The 17,370-nt window shown below is 32.1% G+C and overlaps 1 protein-coding gene across 1 annotated transcript in view; it reads right to left on the reverse strand.

Moving 5' to 3' along the window:
• Positions 1 to 14,853, reverse strand: part of LOC117115485 (hemicentin-1-like) — a 29,440-nt gene extending 14,587 nt beyond the window's left edge. The window contains exons 1-2 of the mRNA XM_033259329.1: positions 14,751 to 14,853; positions 1,453 to 1,812 (exon numbers count right to left, since the gene is read on the reverse strand). Of these exons, the coding sequence (XP_033115220.1) occupies positions 1,453 to 1,812; positions 14,751 to 14,841 (451 nt within the window). The 5' untranslated portion in view covers positions 14,842 to 14,853. The remainder of the gene's footprint in view (positions 1 to 1,452; positions 1,813 to 14,750) is intronic.
• Positions 14,854 to 17,370: the final 2,517 nt, after the last annotated feature.

Below are 17,370 nucleotides of genomic sequence, written 5' to 3' on the forward strand. Positions count from 1 at the left end.
ACAATAATAATAATAATAATAATAATAATATGCAGAAATTTATAACCCGCCAATTTGAAAACATTATCAAAGGCGCAGAGAACAATTAATCTAATTAAAGCGATTATTTGATCATTTAATAGAAAGCTCAATATTTAAAAAAAGAATATTTAATAAAGAATCAACATGAAACAATATTGGGAACATATTTAGCTATTATTGTTGTAATTACATTTATGTTAGTTTCTTATTATAAATTAATTGTATTTGCATTTCAAATTATTGCTATAAAGTAGTTCTTATTCTACTGTAACTGATTCTATGTCAATAAAAATAAAATTATAAAGAATGTATGTCATCATTGTATGAACACAAGCCAAAAACCCTAATAAGGGGACAATTTTATGTTTTCGGTTTGTGAACACCCCTATTAACACCTTTTTTTTTTTGGTCCCGAAGGTGTCCCCTTAATAGGGTTTCTATTGTAGTCGATTCGCTCGATCCGCTAGTTGTTTTGTTGTATTATAGGGGTCTAATATTACCAGAGATTTATCAAGTGTAGCGGAGTGGTAAAGGTGCACAAATTATGTGTAAAATTAATAAAAATTATAGGGTTCTTGTATTTTTTTTTTATGTTCTGTTATTATTATTAACTTGTTATTATTTGTGCATCTACAGAATACATTTTTTTCATATTTTATTATTTTTCACAATTTTTATTTTTTAACACATAAATCTGCATCTTACTTCTAGCATCAATAGCCTCAAGTGGCAAACCCATCAATCGGGCTTGTACGCATTCCGGCCTGCTTCCAGTCTGCCGGCCAGAATTTGCGACATGGTTGAACCGATGAAGTCGGTCCGCGGTCGAGTTGGCACTGTCAGTTGCGACCGAAATATACTGTATATAAATAATTTCTAAAATCTACATCTTTTACTGAAGATGGGCTGAAGAGTAACACCTGAAACATGTTTACCATTAAATTCTTGTTTTTTTTTTCTTAATGTTTTTGTGTTTTTCATCAATTTACGTCCATTATCAAAAGATCTACATATTTGTTTACTCAGGAAGTATGTATGTATTTCATCAAAACTTAACTGGATTAATAATAATAATAATATTAATAATAATAATAATAATAATAATAATAATAATAATAATAATATCAACATTATAGCATTATTACCATTATTAATTATTATTATTATTATTATTATTATTATTAGGCCCTATTATTGTTACTATTAATATTATTATTATTATTATTATTATTATTATTATTATTATTATTATCATTATTGTAATATCTGAAGCGTTAGAACATAGTGATAACGGGATGCCTGTAATCGTGTTTCATACTAATCCGATGAAGTACAAATTCCATTTCTAAAGACATGATGAATATATTAAAATTAAGCAAAAATATCAAAACATACTTAGTAAGAGATCAAATTTTAAAGAAAGGTACTTACACTGGACATCTAAATCGACGTTGCCGTCTTCAGTTCCATCCTCTTTATTATATATTCTGCAGCTGTATTTGCGTTTATCCTCCCGTCTTACAGGATCTATCAATAAATTGCCATTACCACCTCTTTGCGAAGTTCCCTTATATTCGAGGGAAAACCTTTCCCTATATTCTTCTTCAACGACGTCTCTCTCAATTATGGATTCAAAACCAATTTCAGCTGTTCTATACCAGCTTATATCAACCTCTGCTTGGGCTGGTGAGAATGTGCAGGTTAACGTTGCTTTCACACCTTCTGTAAATGTTTCCGAACTGTCTGTTTTGACTACCAATTTACCAGCACAATACATGCTCCGTGGCACTACTGTTATAAGATATACGTTAGTTAGTTACCAACTAGTTTCATTATTTATTTATTTATTAAAAATTCGACAAAACTGTCCAAGAGGAAACTATTGACAGAGGGGCCCAACACAAAAGTGAGAACCTCTTGACATAAAATATAATACAATTTACAATATGTAAAATTAATACGGAACACCATGGTAAAAATTTATAATACAGTAAAAATCAGTTTACCGTTAAATATATGTAACATATTATCAAAATTAATAAAAATAATAAGTTATACTTATATAGCGCGACAATGTTACGCTTTAATGCGCTTTGCAACCACAAACACAAACTCACACAAACACTAAAGGAGAAAACAAAAAAATGTGAGAAGAAAAGGGCAATGAAAGATCATGAGTTTTAAGTAAAGCCTTTAAGTTCCCAAGTGTGGAAGCTTTATTTGAATTGTTCAGGCAGTTTATTCCACAGAGTGGTAGAAGCAAAAGAAAACGATGTTTGACCATAAAATAGAGTATTGACCTTTAGGATTGTAAGTAAGAACTGTGATGAGGAGGGTAATTTCCGTGAAGGGTTACGATTTGAAATAAGTTGCATTATGGAAAAGTTTTTTGAAATAAAAATTTGATATAAGTTTGCCTAAGCCTCTTTTTGCTGCTTTTTCCTTTTGTGTTTTTATTGTTGTAATCTGTTTATTTGTCTTTGTTGCTTGTGTGACTGTACAATTGTAATGCATATGGTTCCTGAATAATGAATGATGTTATGCCTACCATTGTTTTCCTGAATTATTAAGGCTTGGCTTGCGCTTCATAACCGCAAGGGAAAGGGGCAATATAAATACCCAATACCAGTACTAGTACCAGTACCAGAAAGATGGAGCATTCACCAGAGAACATTGCTTTAAAGGTTATGGTAGACGGGTGGCCATCAGATTGAAAGTGCTCAAACAAAGGTTTTTGTAGGCATCATTTCTTACAAGCTGGCACCAAGGTGATTCCTCCTCACGAGCTGTTGGCTCACACGGAATCAGCTGTTTTCACGCTGAATTTTGCATTTTAGGGCCAAATTTGACCCAAAAATGACAAATTTTACTCATTTTTTAAAGCTAGTCCGTCTCTAAAAGTTTCAGTTTGAATATTTGGTATCAACCGAAAACTAGTAAAATTATCTATCGAATGACGTGTTTGATGACACATTTTTTTAATTGTTACCCAAATTTTTTTGGATAAATCTGATGTCAGTGACGAATTCTGATGTCATATGGCCATCTGCCTATGAGCAGGATTTTTAAGATGATTCTATTATTGAGTGGTAGTCAACAAGTGGTTTTAACTTTAATTTTATGGAAAGAATGAGCAAATGCATTGAAATGAAAACATAAGAAAATATTGATTGATTTTATGTTAATTAGTTTATTATTTGATTATATATTTAGTATAACTGTCAAGTGCGAATCTTTCAAACACAACAATCTGTTATACGTCGACACGGCGTAATCTGATCCACAAGTCAACTCTGCCCCGGGAAGTTAACTCCGCCCAAAATCAACCGGGCCCTAATTTTTTATGTAAAATATGCCAAAATTTTTCAAAAATTTTACGTATATTTTAAAGTGTTTTCATGTATTGTTTTCAACTTTGTAGAGCCACTCACAATGAGTTGTTTTGCTTTTTGGTTATCCCGTCGGGTTGTTAAAGATTTCTCATTTTCTGACTATTTGTATGTTGTTTTTTTTTTCTTGTGCCCTTGAATGTTTGTTGGAAGACAAAAAAAAGAAATGAAATGAAAGCGTTTTGAATCGTTTGATTTGTTTCCTTTTTCATTACACTCACATAGCAATAATAATAACAGCATTATAAAGAATTAAATTGAAATAATATTACTAATAACCTTATAACTGGAACAATTGGTGACAGGATAGCAGCATCGACTACCATTTTTACTGCTTGTTTATTGTGCATTTTGGAAACATATAGTAATTCATTTATAAATATCAGTTCAAACATGCTTGTTACAACGCCCTGAACTTTATAAATATTTTTTCAGTATATCATGGGACACTTGTTATAAGACAAATGATGTTAACTCTGCTTTGGACAATTTTAAATTGATTTTTCTTAAGAACATTAATAAAGCTGTCCCTAACAGAAAAGCAAAGAAATGTCCCCAAAAACCATGGATTACTATTGAGGTGCTACGTCTCAGTAGAAAAAAGAACAGATTATATAAAGCAGCACTGCATTCAAATAGTATTTTAGCACATGATTGTGATGACAACGGCAAAGCCTTCTGGGCATTGTGCAAGGTCCACGAGCTAACCCCACAACTGATGTACAGTTTTTAATATAAATGGGTACAAAGTGACCCAAAACAGATTTCACAGGCTTTCAATGATGTTTTTTTCTTTTAAAAATTACTATTTTGATACAAAGTGATAACATTAACCACTCTGATCAATGTCGGACCAACAACAGCCTCCTTAGTGGTTGGAAAGATTCTTGAAAAAAATTGTATCTAAGCACTTAAATTCTCATTTGTCAACATTTGGCTTTATCAGTGATTCTCAACACGGATTTGTCTCTAGCAGATCCTGCACTACACTTAAAAAAAGTTATATACGACTGGGCTCACATACTTGATGAGCGTAGGCCACCTTACATTGATGCTTTATTTTTAGATTAAAGTAAGGCATTTGATAGCGTAAGCCATGCTAAACTGTTGGAGGAACTGCACAAGTGGAGTGTGTGGTCCCTTGTGAAATTGGATTTATTCCTTCCTCTCTAACAGACCCAAATTATAAAGTTCGGAGGGGCTTCATCAAATTCACGTCCGGTATTACCCGGTGTCCCACTAGGGTTGGTCTTTAGACAAATCCTTAACATATTTATGCCAGATCTTCTAACAATTGTAAACTCTCACTTGCTTCAATTTGCTGATGATACCCTTTTATATAGATCCATGCGGTCACCTAATGACGACACTTAATTTAACGACTTGGCCCCTGCTACTAAACACAGCACTGTTGACTTCTATGCTGATGACACCTCACTTTATTATTCTCACTCTAACATTGATATTATTAACAACAGGTTATCTGAAGACATAGACACTATCCATACCTGGCTTATTTCCAATATCTAACTCTTAACATTGACAAAACTGAGGTGATGTTAATTGGCACACCTCAGCGGCTAAAAAATAAAGAAATTGACGTATCTTTTGCTGGCAAACGGATTAAAAAAGTTACTATGCACAAGCACCTTGGTGTTTATATTGACAATTAGCTTGACTGGCATTCACATGTCAGCAAACTTAGCTCCAAACTTGCACATAAAATTCAGAATCCAGAATAAGAACATGTATTGACGCTCGCACAGCACTCTTATTATATAATACACTAATTCTCCCACATATTGACAACGGTGCCCTCTTGTGGGGGTAAAAGCAGCTTGCATAACACCGACAAAATTCAGAAATTGCAAAATCGGGCCATGAGAATCATAATTAAAGCACCTCCACTACACTACAACTTAATATGTGTATCTCAAAGGGTGCGATATCAGGTCGGCTGCCTTACTTTTAAAGTTATCAACAACTTTGCTCCTAGTTACCTTGTGGAGAAAATTTCTAGAGTCCCTGCCCGAGCTATAAGAACGCGAGCTTTAACCAGAGGTGACTTAGCTTGTCCTAAAGTCAATTTGGAATGTTTTAAACGTGCATTTAGTTATCTTTGCCCTAATTTTTATAATAATTTACCATTGAGCTCCGGGACTGCAAAATAGAAAATACATTTAAACTTAAGTTAAAACGATATATTTTAAACTCTTAGCCATTGTTTATTGCTGTTTTATTCAGCTATTCTTATTAATACATTGTTTGATTTTATTCTATATTATACTATATTATATTATATTATAATATATTAGGCATTATAAGTTAAACTTCTGTTTTGAATTATGTCTTTATGTAAGTCTTTTTATGAGGATTGTACGTTATTATTGTTATTATTGTTATTATTATTGTTATTATTATTATTATTATTATTATTATGTTTTAATGATGTTGTATGTACTGTTTTTTAAATTTTAATAAAGAGGGCCTCTGAATATCAGTTAACCTACTAGGCTAAACTGGAAGTGTTACCCTATTTAAAGATGGTTGAAATAAAAATTTAAAAAATGATAACACCATTTTCTTACTTGGTGCACGATAAACAAGATGAGTCTGAATACTAAAAAATGCAATCAAATGCATATCACAAGTTCAGTTAGATTTTATAATGAGGCTTATAACTATATCATCCATTGAAAAGAGGTGCAAGTTGTATCAGCTTGTAAATATTTATGTATTACCAATAATTTGAAATTCGATTGGAGTGATCATGTACTGGTAACTAAATCAAAATCCAGTAAGACGTTTAGGCTTATAAAGCGTATCGTACAAAGCAGAGATACGTTTGTATTAAGCAAAAATAAACTCAGCCCTTGTAAGACCCATACTTGAATACGGTTTGCCAGCTTGGACACCACACCTTAAAAAGCACATCACATCACTCGAACAAGTACAATGCCGCATGACTAAAACATGCAATCTTTCTTCATCAACACTATCCAACTATGAAAGACTTATTGAAATGAAGTTATTGTAATTTGAACATAGACTTCAAATTATTATTTTAACACTTACTGCTAAATACATGTATGTCCATCTAAACATCAACCTATTTAAGTCATTAATATTAATCACAGTCACAGACCAACTTAAATTCAATCATGCTTTCGCCAGGACAAACTCATTAAAATTCACAGTGTGCAACTCTTTCCCACATATCTAGGATATGAAATACGAGACGAACTCATTTTTAATTTTAACATATTCATTAATCGTCTTAAAATCCACTTTGTTGAGAACTAAAAATTTTACATACAAAATTTTCAACTTGTATATAAAAGATGTGTATAAGAGACAGCACCTTCTTTTCTTGGAAAGCTCCCAGACAGTAGCCTTAACGCCACTTTAGAGCAATCCCGTCTGGTGTTAGCTAGCATTGTTTCTTTTCTGTTTTTTTCTTTTTGTTGTTGTTTAACTGTAACTGTGTATGTTGAACTGAAGACGAAATAAATGATATGATATGATATAAAAGGTCTAATATAACTAATGATAATAACGATATGATAATGAGATAGCACCACATTGTGGACCAATCTACAGCGCCCGTTTTTCACTACCGAGCTCGAAGTAGTTGTGGAAAACTTGCTGATAAAACAAGTATAGTCGCTGGTTACACCTCTAGTAAATTTGGTCTTGATTGAATTTAATTTTATTCGCTTTATCGGTGTTATAATTCCAGTCAAATTTTTCACCAATGTAGGAGACAGCCTTAGTACAAACTGTTTATTTTTTCCATTAAACTTTCATTAATTATATAAGGACTTCCTGTAATCTACAACATTTTTTTTAATGACTTACATTAAGAATTGGATAATAAGAATCTTACAATGGGCGTTGTAGGCAGTAATATAATTATTGGTAATAGGCCTAAGGCTAAGACATGTATCCTTTGCATATTTCACATAAAAGCATTTCGAATGATCTTCAACAACAGAGTGAAAGCCACAGAGTGGTGAAAGAGCACATTATAGAGGGAAATGGCGAACCGAGATGACGTCACTGAAATTTGGCGAGTTGGGTATGGAATGATAAACAAATCGAAACTCGCTATGTTATTGTGTATGAAGTGTGTTGAAAATGGTACTAAACGAACGTTTTAAACACATTTAAAACAGTAGCATAGCATTTTTTACAATGCCCTGTAACATTTTACATTTTATAGGCAGATTTGAACATATTTTAGTTAAATTTGTATTTAATTAAAACCGCAAATTGGCGCATTTGTGTCACCTACCAGCCAGCCAAGTGCTAGGCCAGCTTGTACACGAAATATCGGACGGTATTTTACTTAAGCCGTCTGAACTATAGTCCAAAAACTGATAAATTATGGCTAGCACATGGTTACACAGCCCTCCTTACCCTGCAATACAACAATGAACTTCCATAAGTTGTGCTCTTCCCCCAAAACTCGTAAAAAATATGTTAATAGTATGCGGAATTTGTCGTTTTCTTTGGCTTCGATGACAATTTGCCATAACATAACCATCCGTCGCCATAGGCATGTCGGCAATCACCCCACCGTGTACGTATTTCTCCTTAAAGGAAGTCCACGATTTCCCATCAGTCTCTTTAACTCCTTTAGATATCCAATCGATTGAGCTGAGTAAATTTTAGAATATCTACTCGTGATTTTTTAAAGTTTAAGTTCCGTTTGAAATTACAAATACAGCAAGAATCATGGCTATCACAGCAAAAATCATTTAGAAGCGGCCATGATTGCTATGTATAATGGTTTATAATGATTTTATACCGGTTCTAGGACAATTACCCCCAACTCATTGTGAGTGGCTCTACAAAGTTGAAAACAATACATGAAAACACTTTAAAATATACGTAAAATTTTTGAAAAATTTTGGCATATTTTACATAAAAAATTAGGGCCCGGTTGATTTCTGTCTCTTATACACATCTAGATGTGTATAAGAGACAGGGACAATTACCCCAGGAAAATTACCCCCAGGAAAATTACCCCTTAAGGACAATAACCCCCTGGAAAATTCTCCCTGGAAAATAACCCCGAAGGACAATTATCCCCCCAAGGACAATTCTCCCTGGAAAATAACCCCCCATAACCCTACCCCCTACCAAGGACAATTATTCCATGAATTTACAGTTATGTTATTTGTTATGTTATGATTATGTCATTACGCATTTTTATAATAATACAGTATTTTATTTTTCCTTCTTATTTTTCTTCTTATATATACTGTATTATATATTTATTACACAAGCTTTGCTTCTCAGTAGATCGCTCCATTTTTGTTGGGGGTGTCCTTGTGTTTAGATTCAACCAATTTTCCCTTTGGACTGTGACGTTGCAAATTTTATCTTCACTGCCATTACAATTTTTGCAGAGTTAACAGATTTTTTTTGTTGCTTATAAGTAAGGCAGACAACAGCAACAGAAGGCACATCAACAACACCTCTGGAAAAAGCAGCAGCAACAAGCAATATTTTTTCAGGTCAAGTGAACCAAATGCCAAACCGATAACTTATTCACTCTAGTGGCAATCACAAAATATAAATACACATAAGATGTTCTACGTAGATCAAGTGTCCTTATGACTGAAGCTCTGAAGTGGACTTGTTTGTGGTAGTGAGAATAGATCCTGTTCGTTACAGGAATTGAACCCAGGACTTCGGGTTGGAACGCATCTTAACCATTAAACTATTCCACTTACTTACTTATTGCCGTTCCTCTGAATAGTCTTTTGACTCTTTCGCCAGGGCCGCTCTGCGTATTTTTGTTGTAAAGTCCCTCCATCTTTTTCTTCTATCTGATGCTGCGTTGATGATTTCTTGTAGATCAAATGATGTGTTGAATTTTGTTGCTGGCGTGGTTGTTGGATCTGAAGATCGTAGTGTTTTGGGTCTCTTTTAGCGTAATTAGTAGGGTACACAATGGCTTGCCTGTAAACTTCGTTAGTTTTGTGTTTTAAAATACAGGTGGATCGCTTTATTTTTAGGCGTTTGATTTTCGTGTTGCATCTTTTATAAAGGTCTTTATTTGAGATTTTGTAATGTAATGAATAATCTGATTTCTATTCTTTTTAGTCCCTTTCTGTGAAAATGTCTAGTTTTTTTCTCTTCTTCTTTTGTGAGTCTCCATGTGATAGACTTGTATATCAGCATAGGTTTTACATATGAGTTATATGGTTTGATGTTTGTGTTTTCTTTGACATTTCCTTACAGCCTGGTTTCCTGTCGACGTAAAATTCAGAATTTCTTACGATTCATACGATTCTTACGACTGTTACGAGAAGTTGGGCAAAATCAGCCGCGTCTTGATCGTGTTGGGCCGCAGACAAAATAAGCCGGTAACGATTCATACGCAAAGTTGACTTTTCAAACCTCAAGCTGAAATTCCTGCGCTAACGTTGTTACACGTTCCTAGCGTCAAGTTGAATATTGTCCTTGCGATTGCGGTTATCTGTTGTGATACCTGGTTTGCTCATTAAAAATAAACTCGCGAAATTCGCAATTTTTGCGGGCTTTACCATCAGCTCGTGCCTTTCTCATTAAGTTAATCCAGTATATTATACTTCTATCATTAGAAAATGCTTATAAGATAAGTAAATGCGATAAAATTATAAGTTAAGAATTGAATTATTCAATCCTTCCTGAAAATGGAATTCAGTGCTTAAAAATATCATTCGGGACCATCGACTATTGCATACTGATTGGAAAAACATTTATTGTATTCTTTATTTGGATGCGAAACTTTTGCAACAGTGGCACAGTATGTACATTACGGTGTGTCCAAGAAAAAGATAAGAAGAAAAAAATGACAATCTGAAGAGATTAACAATAAGTACAAATAAATGTCTTAATTACCCCTGCCTTACTTAATTAAACATTTTAAAAATACAAACGCCAAAGTTCAAACAAATTTAAAAAAGGAAAAATAAATTGGAAAAAAAACAAAACAAAAGCATTAATTAAAAGAAAATAGTCTAGTATTTGAATTAAATGATTTGTAATGCTCATTGGCTACAGTACCACAACAACCAAGATTCACATTTCGTCTTTGCTGGACCCGTTAATTAGCGCGGTCTTATTTTGGTTCAACTATCAAGTCATTGTTTTGGATTTAAAGCAACTAAAGGTAATAGCTCATGTATAACAGGTTAAAATTATGTTCAAATTTGCAGTAAGTAAACAGAAGTTCAAAAAGAATTATAAGGCCTAGGCCAACACTAAAAATACAATATCACTGTCCATTCAAATTTAAAAGAGATTTAGAGCGAGGCGCACTTATTACTAGACCTACTAGCAAAAAAAAATGTACAAATGATAACATCGTACGGACCTAGCCATATGTATTATACAGTAGATAAGCGTCCTTTTTTCCAACCGTTTATTGGACTAGATTATAATTCAATTCAAAGTATTCAATTCAAAGTAATCTTTATTGAAATTTGTAAACAAATTGAAGTTTAACAATAAAAATCGAAGGAAGATAAACATGAAAAATATCGCATAAAAAATATAATATATATGAACGGTTTAAATACAATAAAACTTTTTGTAATTAATAAATATTATATATTGGAATTGGTAAAAAGTGATAAAATATGGGTTCAATATTTGGAAATTAAAAATAATATTCATATATACATTCATTGAGAAAAGAAGAAATTCACATCGAGAACACATTTATCTACATTCAAAAAAGTAAAGAAATTTCAAATACTGTACAAAAGCGGTACATGTGAGAGATAATTTAATTGAGGTATAAATTTAGTAGATTATTTAAAACGAAACAGTTAATAAAATAAACATCGTTTAGATCTGACAGGGATCGCAATTGAATCGTTTTAATTTGTTATCAGGAGCTTACCATTTAGGAAAAATAATTAGAACGACTCAATCTTAATGAAATATCAATTTTAAGTCAGTTTTGAGGCCATATTCATCGAAACTTGCAACAATTTTATAAGTGCATGGTCAATAAATACCAAAAACATATTCCATTTTCAATTTTCTTATGAAAAATTGACTTGGAGTAAACTTTGCTTAAGAATCGTTAGCAACGTAACTTAAGCGAGTTCATTCAAGGATATTTGACAAAAACGCGGTTCTGTCGAGTTGGACGTATCAGACATGTTTTCAACTCGTCTGTTTCCTGTCGAGCATTGCGTTACGACGATTTTGCTTTGTGTTACGTCGATTTTACAACGCATCAGTCGCAATCGATTTCCTGTCAAATCGTAATTTGTTAGTCAAAACGACGTAGTCATAAGCAATCTGCATTCTTACGTCGACAGGAAACCAGGCTTTACGTATCCATATTGCAGTCATCTTGTTTAGTGTTGATGATGCTAGTTGTATTCTTCTTTTTATATCTTCTATATCTCCGGGTACCGATCCTATTTTCTTCCCCTCCATTCTTCATTTTCTTCTCTTTATATAGAAGTATATTCATGGTTTTTATTTGTTTTTTTTTTTTTTTTTTTTTTTTTTTTTTTTTTGTTTGTTTTTTTTTTTTTTATACATTTAAAGTTTAATAAGTGCTCCTCTATTTCGTTAACGTTTTTCCTTTGTTGTACATAAATGAAATCAAGATCGTCGGCATAATAGACCTCAGTTGGTAAGGGAAAATCATCGTTTTCATTATTCTGCTAGAGCCCCCTCAGAGCGTGTCCCAAGTGTACAGTGAAAAACACCGGGTTTAAGCCTTAAAAACTGTCTTCTTGAAGAACTCCAATGTTCCATATTGTTCGTCGTACCAAAAAACATAAGACAGAAAAAAATAGGCTGGCGTTACAAAAAGAGGTTCTAGATCCCTGTTGTGTGGGACGTCAAACTTAACAAACACAATTAAAATAGCAAGACAGCAAAAGTCAAGGTACACCTGATAATGCGCACTTCACTTCGTTGACTATACCTTTTAGAATATTAAGCATTGCTTCTCGGTTGATGGTGTCAAAAGCGCTTGTAATATAGATATCTACTTTCTCAATCCTTGGCTTTGCTATTAGCCATTTGTACGTGAGAACTATTTCGCTAGTACTTCTTCTTTTTCTAAAACCACTTTGGCTTAGTGATAGATATCTGTCAATCTTGTAGGCGAATTCGATCTAAAGCTATAAGTGATAGACATTTTCTTATAGTCTTAAGAAGTGTCATTGGTCTGAGGTTTCCTGGTGGTCCCTTTTTCTTTCCTGGTGCAATCATTCTTCCTTTCTTAATATCGATTTATTCATGCGTTTTTTAAATATTTGGTTAAATGTCTCTGCGATAATTGGAGCAATTATATTCCTACCATATTTTAATATTCAACTCCAATCCAAAAAACAAAAACAACATAAAAAAAACACAAGAACACAGACAAGAAGACAAACAGCAACACAAAGCTAACAACCGCATCAGTAACAACAGCGAAAACTGCAACAATAACAACAACAAAAAGGCCTTTTATTAATTTTTGCATAATTTTTATTGTTGTAATTTTTGCATTTTTATTGTTGTAACTCCTAAAGGCTTTGACCCTTTCCAACCTTTAGATTCAAATGTACCACTCCACTAAATTCCATTAGGGTTGGTGATTAACAGCCCAAAATACGTAGGAATTTGTCCAAAATACGTCAAGTTGAGAGCGCCAGGCCTTTCCAATATTATTATTATTATAATATTATTGTATCTAACAAACATAATATGAATACAAAAGGTAACCAAGGTATAGCTAGAGCTAATCAAGCTTGGCACCTCACCCCCATCCCTCTTAAACTACATACATATTTATATAATAATAATGATAATAATAGTAACAGTAAATAATAATAATAATAATAGTAATAATAATAATAATAATAATAATATAGGCGAGTATGGCCAAAATACGTCAACTTGAGGGCGCTTGGCATTTTCATTCCTTTCAAAATATGCCAACTTTGTATCCAAAATACGTTAACTTGAGGGCGCTATGCATCTTCCAATATAGGGAGTGAGTACATCCATATTTTTATACCTCTATGGTATATTTGAAATACGTCACCTTGATGGTGCAAGCATTTCCAATAAAAGACTAAGTGAATACTGTACCCACCCGTACCCCCCCCCCCCCCCCCCCCAGGACACACTTTCAAATGACACGAGAGGAAATATGTCTTTTAACACAAGGAGAACTGGGACACTTTATGGGTGTCCAAAATGATCATCAGTACATTATATTTTTATCTTATCAGAACAACTATATTAAAAATTAATTATTCAAATTACATTTTTCTTTGTACAGTAGAATATATTTGGTCATTAACATTGCACACAAACCATGAAACAATACTGGGAACATATACGTTTGTTTTTATTACATTTCTGTAGATATACTAGTTATGATGTTTTGTTATCACGGTACAACTTGCCGTACCGTTTGTGTTACTGGAATAATCTGCAACTCAGTATTTTTGTTTGTCGTCGACCTAATATAATCCTCCATCATTCCTTAAGTAATATCTGTTAAAATTAGAATTATCGAGTTTTATCCAATTTATGGAAATTCAAGTTACAATTTACCATTATTATACCAAAACATTGATTTGTCGCGTCAAAGGGATCTGTTGCCGAGTGATCTCCTTCTCATTTATACCTCCATGATTTTACGTACTTTTCGTACATGATTACTTACTTTTTCCCTTCCATCGAAATAAGCTCATAGATGTAAGCTGGCATGTCCCAGAGGCTTTCATGTATTCTATTATAAAATGAAACTACTATCTCCCTTAATATCCAAATCATAAATACCATTGGTGTTCTCATTATCTACATCAATACCCTCATCATTCATTATCATTATATTTTTATTTTATTTTATTTCGAACATCATCCAACAGCAAAAAGCCAATTACAGGATGTCTGAAATACAATACATATAAATATAAAAAATATATTTAAAAAATGCTACAAAAATGAATAACTAATTACTTGGTATTAGTATTATTATTGTCATTGTCCCGTAGGCAGAATGGAGGGGGGGGGGGAGTCGACAACAAACAAAAATACTCAGTTGCATTTTAATGATTATTTTAATTCCAGTCACACAAACGGTACGGCAAACTGTACCGTAATAACACAACATCATTTGTAACTAGTATATCGACAGAAATGTAATAAAAACAAACGTATATGTTCCAGGTATTGTTTCATGATTTGATTTGAGTGCAATTACGTATTTGGCGAGTGTAATTTATAACAAAAAGAACAATGATACTTGACATGATGATGATGATGATGATAATAACGTCAATTATGATGATTTTATAACAATATTTTTTCACTTACTACAGAGTACCAGCGCCAACTCAACCAATACAAATTTCGAAAACATCGTAAAGTAGCAGAAAAACTGAAAATGTAAAAAAAAAATTGTCATTATTATATTATTATTATTATTATTATTATTATTATTATTATTATTTTTATTATTATTATTATTATTATTAAAGTTTACGATCGTTCCATAAATAATTTGATTAGCAGTGTAAAATTTTATTGGATAATTGGAAATATCGATATAAATAGAATCTGTTGATTATGGTGCGATAGTTACAGCCGGTTTCCATGTTTTTCCTACATAAGTAATTTTCTCTTGTGTGTGTGTGTGTTTGTGTGTTTCATGTTTTTTTTTTTTTTTCATTTAATGATTTTAACTTCAATTTTAACATCAGTTCTCATTGTGACTATGAGGCATATGGTATCTTTTACAAACATAAATAGTAAGTATAGTTAACTGTCAATCTAATTAGGCCATTACTTTTCATTTAAGTGTATTTTGTTTCACACTTGAGCCATTTCGTTATTACAATAATATTGTAATAATATTAATAATAATTATAATTATAATTATAGTAACAGTAGTAGTATTAGTAATAGTAAAAATATAGTAGTTGTAATAATAGTAATAGTAATAGCAATGACAATAATAATGATAATAATGATGATGATCATGATCATGATGGTTGACGTTTAACTCAAGGGGTTTTCATTCACATAAATGTTAATAGTTTATATCTATTCTAATCAACATTCTGTTGACACCATGAACAAAGCAAATGTATATTAGGCCTACTCGTGATATGAGAGAATGGCTAACAGTAACGCCACGGAGGTGCAAACAAGATAACCCCGTTACCAAGGCAGCATACTTTATACACGATATTTGATCACGTTACCAGTACAATTTACAGAAAAAACTATTTTTATACGATTATAGGATAATTAATATTAAGTACTTTACCCTTGCTGTAATAAATGGATCAAAATAAAATAGCATAACACATTTTTGAATTTACTATTCTTGAATTATTAATTACTTTCATAAGATTAAATTACTATTTCCTATAATTAAGATTTTCAACAAGCAAAAAATATATAAGATTAAGTAAAGGGAAAATACGTTTTTGTATTAAAACATATCAATAAGTTATAAGCATCACTGATGTTGATTTTTCTTGATAAAAGTTTAATATAAAAATATTTTCCACATAATTGCGTAGCAGTATTCTTAACTTGAGATAACCTGTTCTCACTAGGAAAACCCATTTCGGGCCCATAGTTAAGGGCATTAAAATGCATTGTCAATGAACGTCTGTAGGCCTACCTCAGAGTTTCAAAATTTTATTCCCAGACCCTTAGTTCGTTAACCTCCAATACCCATATTCAAAACTAGCATAGGCTATGTTTGGTAAAATAAACAAACAATTTAAACAAAATAAATGATGAACATAATGAGGAACTTCTAACCAGGCCCCTTTACAGTACCAAAAAAAAAATACATTCGTACAAACAATACGGTTTATCAGCTGGTTGAGTGGCAGCCTCATGGAAATTTTGATTTCCACAGGTTCATTTTCTTTGTTTAATTTGCTTTCAACCACAAATATCACCATAATATCAAATAGGTCTAATATTGTATGGCTTTTTAAGTAATGATTATAGCTTTAATAAACCAAGAAAGTAAAATAATAGACATGTATAGTAGACATATAGCTTTATTTTTTTTTTTAATAATATAGCTCATGAGAGTCAATTTCGGTCAGATTTAACAGACAAGGGCAATTCGATTGAAATGTATAGACTTGATGGGTTTACTTGCTATCTGTTGACTCGGTCATTTATAATTTTGAGATTTTAGCATTTTCAAGAATGCTAAAAATAGTCATCAGCTGGTAATTTTAATTGACTGCGAAGTGGTTGATCCTATTTTTAGTGTCTTGCCAATGAATATAAAAACCCATTTATAGACTGGCGTTATATTGCTCGGTATTTGCATTGACGCTGATTTCAATTTGTAATCAACCTATCGTTAAAGCATTTAAATTCCAGTTTTATTTCAATTTTTAAAATTGTTTTGATTTCATTTCATTTTATTTCAGCAACTGGGGAAAATGGATTTCATTGGAGGTCCTGGTATTATAAAAATGGATTGAAGAATTATGAATAAAATTGCAAGAGAAGTTTGATGGAAGAAGAGAATAGATATTTTAATACAAAAAGGCATTGCTGAAATTTAATAATGTCATGAACGGTTAACAAATTAAGATTAGAAAATAATTTGTTAGAATGGGCAAGATGATGTTTTATACATTTTTAATCAGTAACGGCTATATTTCAAACTTTATAATAATGGCCGAAAAGACAACTGATTAATCTCAGATAAGAAAGTATATTACATACTCTAAACAAATTGCACGTCATCGTGTTGGGATTCAATATTTCGGCAATAAATTTGACACTCCTGATGATGACATAATTAATGTCGAAATATTAAATCCCAAAAAGATGGCATGCATTTCAATACTTGGAGTATGTACTATAATTTCTTATTATAATGGGTTTATATATTCAGATTAGGAGTGATTGAATTTAGAGTATAACTGCGTATTTTTTGTTTTTCGTCTAG

Source organism: Anneissia japonica, unplaced genomic scaffold (genome assembly GCF_011630105.1).
Source record: "Anneissia japonica isolate Jap-2015-1 unplaced genomic scaffold, ASM1163010v1 scaffold287847_len925385_cov155, whole genome shotgun sequence".
NCBI classification, from domain to species: domain Eukaryota; kingdom Metazoa; phylum Echinodermata; class Crinoidea; order Comatulida; family Comatulidae; genus Anneissia; species Anneissia japonica.